Below are 10,798 nucleotides of genomic sequence, written 5' to 3'. Positions count from 1 at the left end.
TTGCAAGTGGAGAGATATGAAGTACAAATATTAGTACGTCCAATCACAAAAATTATCAAGGGTAAAGTACAACAATACTCCTGAGGTTTGGAAAAAAAACACTTAGAGAAAACTTACTTGATTTTTGGACAAAGATACCCTTTAAAGGTTCATAAATAGACAAAGACACCCATTTACATGAGAAATTGACCAAATTACCTTTTTGACCGTTTAAGAAACTTTTTTAATTTTACTTTTTAATAAATTAGACCAATTTACCTCGTGAACAATTTATTAAATACAACTTTCATTACAAGAAGGTGGAAACCCCAATCTACTCATGGTGTATTTGGACGCCCCTTGAATTTGAATGGTTATTTTGTATTGTTGTGCCGCTGTTTGGTAAAAGAAAAAAAGGTTGCATAAAAGAATATATGGAACTTCTCCATATTTCTTGGTCATAATTTTTTATTTAATTAATTATTTATTACCATTATTATTTTTGGGTTTTCCTATAAATTCACACACATGCACGCTGATCAGGATCTGACCTTGGACCTGTCCCTTTTGGGGTGAGAAGTGATAACATTCAAGCTAACAGCTGTTTTTTTTTTGGTAGATTTGTACACTGAAATTTTACGTAAAATGTAGGTAGGGCCATATAATTTTTATAAAATTGGTGAATTTTTTTCAATTGGTCTCCTTTTAACACAAAAAAAACTAATAAGAATGAAATAATTTATAACTAGAATTTGCAAGTTTTATGCTGTTTTTGTTTAGCATAAGTGCTCTAATAAGATGGTTTTTTCGGTATGACTAAAAAATGTAAACGAACCAAAAGAAGTTGCTTCTTATTGTATTCAAGTTTGGTGATAAATTCTCTTGTAATGAAAGTTGTATTTAATAAAGTTTAGTTATTTTCTGATTGTTATTCATGAGCATAGATTAGTTCAATTTATGAAAGTGTAAAGTTAAAAAAGTTTCCTAAACTGTCAAAGGGTAATTTGGTTAATTTCTCATATAAATAGTTGCTTTTGTTTATTTATAAAACTTCAAGGGATATCTTTGTTCAAAAAAATAGATAAACTTTCTCTTAATATCTTTTTGTCAAATTTGAAGAAGTGTGGTCGTAATTTATCTTATTATCAATAAGAATTTTGTAACTATTTTCTTATAATCTGATTATTTTTTATTTTTTATTTTTTATTTTTTATTTTTTATTTTTTTTTTTTTTTGTGCCTTTTACAAGATATTCTAAAAAATATTGTGACGAAAGCTTTATTTAAAAAACTCCATCATTCCAAGTTCAGTTGCAATAATGATGGCACATTTCCCCAAATCAAGTAGATGAAGCCTATTTGAGTTTTGGCATTTTATATTTCACATGTATCACAAATTCACAATCAAAGAAGAGGGATCGGTGGATGTTATAGCAGTCAGTGGCTACTGGGCCCGCCCTATCCATTTCCCGCCCTTTATATATTGCATCTACTCAAAACTGCTGCTTCATAGTGGGTCCTCAACATGGCAAAAATATCTACATACAATATTTCCGATTAGACATCATATATAGTAGTTTGTTACCTCTTAATGTTATCATTATAAATCGAGTAAAGAGAGGTCTCATCCAATCGGTAAAATTTGTTACCATCAATGATAATCTGTATTATGAATTTTGAAGTGCATTTTACATTTTTACAGTGACGTGAGTTACTACCTAATCCGGTGCATTTTACACCGTTATAATAACGTGAATTACAATTAATGATGATAAATTTTACCACCGGAACAGTTCCTGTTATTGAACGGAATTTTGATCCCTGTTATTATATAATAGGCACTGTTCATTTTCAAATGGATGGATTTAGCTTTTGTATTTGGATTTGTGAATCTGGACTATGTTAATTGGAATTCTCTGCCAAGTTTGGCGGGGAAGATTGAGAATTACTATAAATAAACAAATATAGAGTGGCAGAAGTTGTAGACCGGAGAATATTCACGTTTCCCAAAACGACAAAAATACCCTCGGGCTCTGGGGTTCTAGGTTTGTGCACATGAAGGCATCCTCAATATAAAATGTACTACTACAAATTACTTATGTTACTTAAAAGTACCTTTGGACAATTTTTTTATTTATTTAAAAAACAATAAATAAAAAGGAACTATATTATTAGCCAAATAAATCCGTGTTTTTATTATATAAGCATCAATTAAAACAATTTTGACTATATAATTAATGATGGATAATGTGGAGTCTGTACGAGTTTGTTCTCATTTGAGGATTCAAACTCAATTAACTTTGAAAAACAGAAGAGGTATTACTTAAGTTACAAAGCATTTAATGTGAAAAACAGAAGAGGTATTACTTAAGCTACAAAGCATTTAATGACTGTACACCTCATTCACTAATTATTATAAATACAACTAATCAACAAAATATTGATAATTTCACATCAGCATGTAGTCACAAATCTTAATACAAAATGCAAGTATCATCTTTTTACTTTTTGGCTTAGTTTGTTTGAATGTAAAATATTTTTTTTATTTTTAGATGTTTAATTGTTGTAAAATATTTATGAAAAAAAAAATATTAAATCTTAAACCTAAACCTTTACTAAACTATAAAAAAGTTTAAAAAAAAAAAAATAATACTTTACCTTACGTCAAAAAGAAGCTTTCATTATAACTATAGGGTAAACAAAGTAAATCTGTGCGGTCTTGATTCTTGTTTTGTAAATCTGTGCAGTCTTGATTTCTTGTTTTGTTTTGTCTTACTGAAGTTATTATAAATTGCTACTGTATTAAAAAAATTAAAATATTTACAAAAACTTAAACCAGTATCCAAACATATCCAAGTTGGGTGGGTCATGTCTGCAAAATCTTTAACGAAAAAGAGGAATTTTTGAGAATAGTTTAAAGGCAAACGCCAGTGAGGACGATGACAAGCCAAGCCAAGCCAAGCCCGTGACCTGCCCTGCCCAAAACATACTTTACAGCTTGCGCCCTCAGACGTCCCTCTTCATCAATCCCTTGCGTCCCTTCAATCCAATCACTCAACAAAAAAGCAATTTTGTTTTTCAAATACTACGACTTTTGAGTAACAATTATTCACTTGAAGCAATTTTCTAAAAAAAAAATTGTTCACTTGAAGCATTCATTTATCTGTGAGGCTTTGGCCTTTTGTAATTGTACCTCTGGTAATGTGTGATACTGTGTGCTTGATCTCTAGAGGATATGGTTGAATCACAGTGGATTAACATGGGAGGGCTACTCCCAACAATATAAGCACGTTCAATTTGTGGGGATCGGCAGCATTTTCAGATCCCTTTTTTTTTTTTTTTTTCCTTCAGAATTTCAGGCCGTGTGTTTGTTTCTCGAGAAAATACCCTTCTTTTTGTTATTTTTCACAGCCCAAACAATGCCCAATTGCCTCCGACAGAGGTTTTAGCATCTGGGTCTTTAGTTTTGTGAAGTTTGGGACCCAGAGTTTCTGAAGTTTTGTGGGTTTTGTGAAGAGCATTTCTTTCTGTTTGTTCGTGGAATAACGTTGAAAAAGTATACTTCTTATTAAGGTAAGGGGTGGGTTTGCTTTTTGGTGTTCTGATAGTCAGCGACACATTTTACTGGACACTACAGAGGTTGTAAATTCATGTGAGGAATGGTTTTGCTTGGTAGTATTGGTGGTTGTGATAAGTGGGTGGGCATTGGTTGTGCACAGAAAGTGAAATTACTGAACTGAGAAGAGAGAATGGGAAGAGGGTGTTTTATGTTCTGGGTAGTGGGATTACTGTTTTTGGCACTAATGGAGGGTTCTTCTTCAACTCTTTCTCCTTCTGGTATAAATTATGAAGGTTAGTTTCTGTTTGGAATAATTTTGTTCTCATTTATGTTTAATCTTTTTGTTAAATGTATATTAAACTTAAATTAGCCAGATATTCCAGTTTAGGCTAGTTACTCACTAATTTTCTGTGTCAAACTTGGTTCTTGACGAGGGTTAAATTTCACACTCTATCCTCTTTTACTGTCTTTTGTTTTTTGTTTTTTGTTTTCCCCTTAATTTAACTCTTATATATTTATTCTTTGATTGGGAGGGAATTCCTTTTCTTCTCTAGTTAATGCTTTGGATGACTCGCAAGAGCATCTGAAATATTTATTTTTACCATTCTCATAAATTTTATAAGTTGCTACTATGGATCACTCGTTCAAGTTAATGAAACTGTGGCTTCAAACCCGTGTGTTGGAATTCTTTATCTGTTGTTTTTCTGCTTGTTTGATGGGAAAAATAAAAATAAATGAACCTTTTCATTCTGATGCAGTGACCCTTCTTTTGTTTCCTAAATTCTGATGCAGTTGTAGCTTTGATGGCTATAAAAAATGATCTAAATGACCCCTACAATGTTCTAGATAACTGGGATATTAATTCGGTAGATCCTTGTAGTTGGGCGATGGTTACTTGTTACTCTGATGGCTACGTGTCTGCTCTGTAAGTAGTTTTTTTCTCCTGTTTCTGATGTAGGTCTTAAATTGTACAGAATGCTCAATCAAAGTTGGAATGATTTCTAATTTACCTAAAAAAAAAACAAAATAAAAAAAAAACAAAACCGAAGTTGGAGCGATTTCTAGCTGTTTTTACTAATTATTGGTGTGTTGTTCATTTTCAATCAGCGGACTGCCTAGTCTAAGCTTGTCTGGGACCTTATCTCCAGGGATTGGAAACCTTAGTAACTTGCAAGCTGTGTAAGTTGTGATATATTCTCTCTGGTTTTTCATTGTTGGACTTATTGTTTCTCTTAATGGGCTATTTTTCTTTATTTCATTTTTCCTTTATTTATTATTATTTTTTTGTTTTCATTTTCTCAATGGTGTTTAATATCATTATGTCTCACGACTAGTCTAGAAATCTCAGTTTGGTCATCTAATTAAAAAGCAGCTCAGTTATTCTTAGTTGTGTAGGTTGATGCAGAATAATGCCATTTCTGGTCCTATTCCTGCTGCAATTGGGAAGTTGGAGAAGCTTCAGACACTTGATCTCTCGCGCAACAAGTTCAATGGTGCAATTCCTAGTTCTCTTGGGAATATCAAGAACCTGAAATATTTGTAAGTTTCAAGATTCCCATCCAACCTTGACTTTCACCTGAATTATTTAACATTTAGGAGTATAATGATTTTTAATTTGCCTCCTGTGCTTTTCTTTTTCCTTCTTTTCCCTCCTTTTTCTGCGCAAGTCAGGCGACTAAATAACAACCACCTTACCGGACCCGTTCCCGAATCTCTGTCCAAAGTTGAAGGTCTCAATCTTGTGTATGTCTCTGTACTTTTTTCAACCTTAAGTTCAATTTTAACATGCAGAGCATAGAAAGATACTTCTAAAAACTCAATCATTTCATCCACAGATGTTTTCACAATTTTAAGTTACAATTGCTTGTAGGGACCTTTCTTTCAACAATCTCAGTGGTTCCTTGCCAAAAATATCAGCGAGAGCTTTCAAGTTGGTCATTCTTTCCTGTGTTCCATACTGATCCATTTCTTGTCTCTGTTATACTTTTATTATTGAAGTTCTATTGCTGCTTCTTTCTGCTTTCAGAATAATAGGCAACACTTTAAACTGTGGGCAGAATTCTGGGAGCAATTGTTCTGTTGTGTATTCAGAACCACTTTCCTTCTCACCAGATGGTGTAAGAGGTGTCTATCACTCAGCCAAATATTCTGTTTGCTACATTTTTATGAAATCTTTATTATTAAATCACTGCTTTCCCAGCTGGATCAGAATCTGGGACTAAAACCCACAATGTGGCTATTGCTTTTGGCACAAGCTTCAGTGCTGCTTTTGTGATCATAATGCTTATTGGGTCACTTGTTTGGTGGCGATATAGACACAACCAACAGATTTTCTTTGATGTTACTGGTTAGTTCTTTCTGTATATCATCTTCGTTTCATTATTCAGCAGTTATGTTTCTTTAATATAGATTTTTATGACTTTGGTTTGAATCATACAGAATTGCATCTAAAGGCAGCTGCATTTTTTAATACAAAAGGCTCCTTTTTTAGCACTTCTGTATTCTTATAAGCATAACCTGGTTTTCAAGTGGTTCAAAACAATTCTGAGGTCACTAGATTTGTATTCATGTTGAAAAATTCTTAAATAATGGGATTTTTTTTTTAAAAGGTTAAGCAAACTCACACACACATGCCTCCACTAAGGCTCGAATCCCTGACTTCCCCTTTTGGGAGGTGGGTTTGTACCAGCTGGGCTATTGCCCATTTGGTAAATCATGGGATTTGAAATCTAAGGAAACTCAGATCCTGTGATTTAAGGATGTATGTGGACCAGGAAATTTCTTTTTTCCCTTTTTGATGGGGATACAGAAAGTGTACCATGTTTGCCATCGAGAAGATAATTTGTGGAAAATAAAAGAGAGATGATACAAAGAAATAGAGGTTAAGTCATTTTCAGGCATGAAAGAGGAAGAGTACCGAGCTTCAGATGAGGCTATTCCTATATTAGTGAGGTATTTCAAATAGGATTAATCTTGAAGCTATTAAATTTGACGAAATATTGCAGTTTGTGAAACTAAATCACAACCAAAGTAAAAATGAAGTTCCTTTGTAGATCTCAAATTTGTCTAATAATCAATTCTTTGTTTTATAGAGTTGTGTGTGTGTGTGTGTGTGAGGGAGAGAGAGAGAGAGAGTATAGAAATACTTAAATTACAAATTCTATAACAGCTTAAGCTTTTAGTTAACATGGTGTAAAAGTAGGACCTTGTAGGCGAGGTCATGAGTCTCACTGTCAATCTCATACGGGTTGGACCGAAAGCTGGCCACATGCGAGGGGTTGTGTTAGATACTTTACTTCAAATTACACACTAACCAACAGGGAGTCTCAATGCCCATCTATGAGAGGTAAAAGAAGACCAAAAAAAAAAAAAAAAAAACGGAGAAAAAGGAAGGAGAGTGGCATCTGAGTGTAGGCAAGGTTTCGGGTTCAAATCTTGTCACCCTGACACTTGCTTGACTGAGCTCTGGCTACACGTGAGGGGGTGAGGTAGAGTATATAAATGTTTAAGTTGCATACTCTATAATAGAGGGAGTCCTAATGCCATGTTTGAGAAGTAAGAGAAGAGAAAAATGGAATGGAAAAAGGGGATGGAGTTTGATAGAAGCAGAGCATCCTTGTTTACCAAATGCAAGAATTACTTTAGCTGTCTAGATGAGTATGCTATTTGATTCAGTTTGATAGAAGCAGAGCATCCTTGTTTGCCAAATGCAAGAATTACTTTAGCTGTCTAGATGTGTATGCTATGTGATTCAGTTCAAGAATCAAATTGGAGCAAATGTGACGAACTAGCACCAGGATAAGATTTCCTGATCTCAAGTGAGCTGTAAGAAGTATGAAGGGAAAGTATATGAGGTTGAAACCTAGTATTACCACTTTGAATCGAAGTATTGATGAATGGAAAAAATACTTCACAAGCTCACAGATACTCAATAATTCTTATTCATGCACACATGTATATGTATATATTTTTCGGAAGTTTATTTTCACACATGTATATTCATATATAGAATACATATACTTGTGTCCATGTGTATTACTTTGCAAAAAAAAATTGGGTTTTGTAGGTAAAGTTCGGGAGTGATTTATCCTCTTGCTAAATGGCATACAATTCTCTGTTGTACTGTGCTCCCAAAGTGTGCTTGTGCTTCCCTGCTTCTTCACCTTGGGAATTTTTTGTCAAATAACTCCATAGTCCAAACAATACAAATTGGAAGCTTTAAGAGACCATGCTGGCCTGATCCTAGACACTGTTTTGGTAGATTGTAGTAATAAATGAAAATTTTTGAAATAGAAAAAACTGGAAAATAAAGGGAAATTGAGAATGAGCAGAAATAATAGTTGATACTTCAACTAAGGAAAAAAAAATAGTTGATTCTTAAACCACCGCGTCGCCTCTTCAGAAGATTCCTTTAAGAATCATGGTATTCTTTTCTTTTTGATAAGGGGAAAAAATAGAAAGTGATGATAAATGTCATTTATATGCTGTTCAGCGTTGTGGGGATTCATCAGTTAAATCTCAAATTACGATTTCAATGTTAAAACATGCAGTTCTTCTAAAGACCATAAGCCCCATCTTTAACCACCCACTGGGTATTACAATTGAATCCCATCACATGCTACATAGACTCCTATTTGGGTCTTTTTAGACTTTGCAAATGAAATATTATATGATTGATTTGTTTATGTTCTTAATTCGTATTGATTTATATATATAATTCCTGCATTACTCCTCTAATTTGGCCTGAATTCTGAGCTATGATCTGTTTCTCAGCAGATCAATATGATCCAGAGGTCTGCTTGGGCCATTTAAGAAGGTACACCTTTAAGGAACTCCGAACTGCAACTGACCACTTTAACTCGAAGAATATTTTAGGAAGCGGTGGATTTGGAATTGTATACAAGGGTTGCATAAATGATGGCACTCTGGTGGCTGTTAAAAGGTTGAAGGACTATAATGCTGTTGGCGGTGAAATCCAATTTCAGACAGAAGTAGAGATGATAAGTTTGGCTGTCCATCGGAATCTTCTGAGACTTTTGGGGTTCTGCATGTCAGAAAACGAACGGCTTCTCGTTTATCCATATATGCCAAATGGAAGTGTAGCCTCAAGATTAAGAGGTTAGCAAACTTCTTTTGTCAGGGCTGGCAGTGAGTCTTATATTTATCCAAGTTCATCTTATACTCCTTTGTTGAGTTTGGCATTATATCTTTTCTAACAACATCTAAACTTTGATGTCTTAAATCCTCACTGACTGTATGACTCATAGTTGCTTCGAGGAAGTATGACTTCAGATACCCATTAAAATTATTTCTGGTGTTTCCTAACCTATTTTTATAATCAAATTCAAATGTAAATAATAAAAAATGCACTCTCAGAACTGCACATTCAGAAGATGGGCTGAACTATAAAACTTCTATGGATTAAGACGGCAAAGAATTTCTGTGGTGGAACTTAACAAACTAAATAGATACCATTAAACCAATTCCGTATATACTTCCTCTGCTGCTGTATTACCCAACTAAAGCACTATTATTACCATTTCCATCACTATTTATACCTGACAACACCTTCACCAATCACCATGATTTCACTATCAATGTCAGAAAGGGTCTTGTTTTCCTGGGTTTGGGGCAGGTGCCGTAGACAACCTATAAAGTAGGTTCAAGGTGGTTGCTATAAGTTAGTGCAGACATGCTCATAGTGTCTGCTGGTTACTTTGTGTGTTAACACCCCTTTTTCTCTTTGTATGTCATTTGATTCACTCCAAGATTAGCTTAGTAGCCAAACTGGCAGAGTTTCAGCTGATCTCTTCAAACTTTTTTGTTCAAAAGTTTAGTTGAAATATAACATTTTTGTTGGTGATAAACCTTGCCAGGATATGGTATCTGCTGAAGACAAATTATTTATTTCGTCTATTGGGTTTTCTTACCAGATCATGTTCGTGGTAGGCCAATTTTAGATTGGTCACGGCGAAAGAGGATAGCTTTAGGAACGGCAAGGGGGCTAGTATATTTGCACGAGCAGTGTGACCCCAAAATTATTCACCGTGATGTCAAAGCAGCCAACATACTGTTGGATGAAGACTTTGAGGCAATTGTTGGAGATTTTGGGTTGGCAAAACTCTTGGACCACCGGGATTCTCACGTTACCACAGCCGTGCGTGGCACTGTTGGCCACATAGCTCCAGAGTATTTATCAACTGGTCAATCATCAGAAAAGACTGATGTGTTTGGCTTTGGGATCTTGCTCCTTGAGCTAATTACAGGTCAGAAAGCTTTGGATTTTGGACGTGCGGCCAAGCAGAAAGGTGTAATGCTTGATTGGGTATTTCCTCTCTCTTTGTCTTCGAGTCTTTATTTTGCAAAGCTTGAATTAATTTGGAGGTGAAGTGAGAAAAAAATTGGTATCATCTTAACTGGGCCTATTTCTGCTTATGGCCATATATCCTGTAAAGTGCACTATATTCAGGTTCCAGCTTTCCATGCATGGCTTGCTGGCACCATCTTCTCATTTCTCCTCTTAGAGGTCTGTTCTTATCTCCAAAAAGTAGATGAAGTATTTTAGCTGCTTGATTCTGTACCATTGGATTTGGATGGGTTTAACTGCACAGATCATAAGCCTCTCTCTTCCTACCACGTTGGATCTAGAAAAACCTTTTGTTTCATCAGATAATCTGCAAAATGTGCATTTGTTTCTTTTGGTTATTTAATTTTTTCTTCTGTTAATGGTGCAACATTTGTGCAGGTAAAGAAGCTCCATCAGGATGGAAAGCTGAACCTTATGGTGGATAAAAATTTAAAGAGCAATTTCGACAAGGTCGAGTTAGAAGAAATGGTTCAAGTTGCTCTTTTATGTACTCAGTTTAATCCTTCTCACCGCCCAAAAATGTCCGAAATATTGAGGATGTTAGAGGGCGATGGCTTAGCGGAGAAATGGGAGGCCTCACAAAAGGTTGACACACCCAGGTACCGTGCATTTGAAAATCCTCCTCAAAGATATTCAGATTTCATAGAAGAATCTTCCCTTGTGGTTGAAGAAATGGAACTCTCAGGTCCTCGGTGAGAAGAACAGGACCTTTTCCCTCCAGGTTTGCCCTCTTAGGTCATTAAGTTGCAGTGCTTGAGAATGAGATATTTGCTTGGTGTTGATAGTTGTTGAAGGCATGTATTTTCATCTGTAAAGGAAAAGGAAAGCCATGTATAAAAGTACTTGGTTCCTTGTTGGAATATTGGTTTGGTCTATATAGAGGTTTTGTGAAAA

The 10,798-nt window shown here is 34.8% G+C and overlaps 1 protein-coding gene across 4 annotated transcripts; it reads left to right on the top strand.

Annotated features, from left to right (window-relative positions):
* Positions 1-2,888: 2,888 nt before the first annotated feature.
* On the top strand, positions 2,889-10,798 carry LOC132276333 (protein NSP-INTERACTING KINASE 3-like). 4 transcript variants are annotated; one of them, XM_059777721.1, is made up of 11 exons: positions 2,889-3,830; positions 4,330-4,462; positions 4,645-4,716; positions 4,933-5,076; positions 5,209-5,280; positions 5,408-5,467; positions 5,564-5,661; positions 5,747-5,884; positions 8,311-8,655; positions 9,471-9,862; positions 10,283-10,798. In XM_059777721.1, the coding sequence occupies exons 1-11, from the start codon at positions 3,728-3,730 to the stop codon at positions 10,598-10,600; spliced, it is 1,875 nt and encodes a 624-aa protein (XP_059633704.1). In that variant the 5' UTR covers positions 2,889-3,727; the 3' UTR covers positions 10,601-10,798. The 4 variants fall into 4 exon arrangements, with proteins under 4 accessions (XP_059633704.1, XP_059633705.1, XP_059633703.1 ...); XM_059777722.1 differs by having other exon boundaries at positions 2,890-3,830; positions 8,314-8,655; XM_059777720.1 differs by having other exon boundaries at positions 2,890-3,830; positions 5,738-5,884; positions 8,314-8,655.

The sequence above is a fragment of the Cornus florida genome, unplaced genomic scaffold, assembly GCF_030987335.1.
Source record: "Cornus florida cultivar Cherokee Brave unplaced genomic scaffold, ASM3098733v1 CherokeeBrave_3.0.0_Hap2_Chr10, whole genome shotgun sequence".
NCBI classification, from domain to species: Eukaryota; Viridiplantae; Streptophyta; class Magnoliopsida; order Cornales; family Cornaceae; genus Cornus; species Cornus florida.
This window is presented reverse-complemented; position numbering and strand designations above follow the sequence as displayed.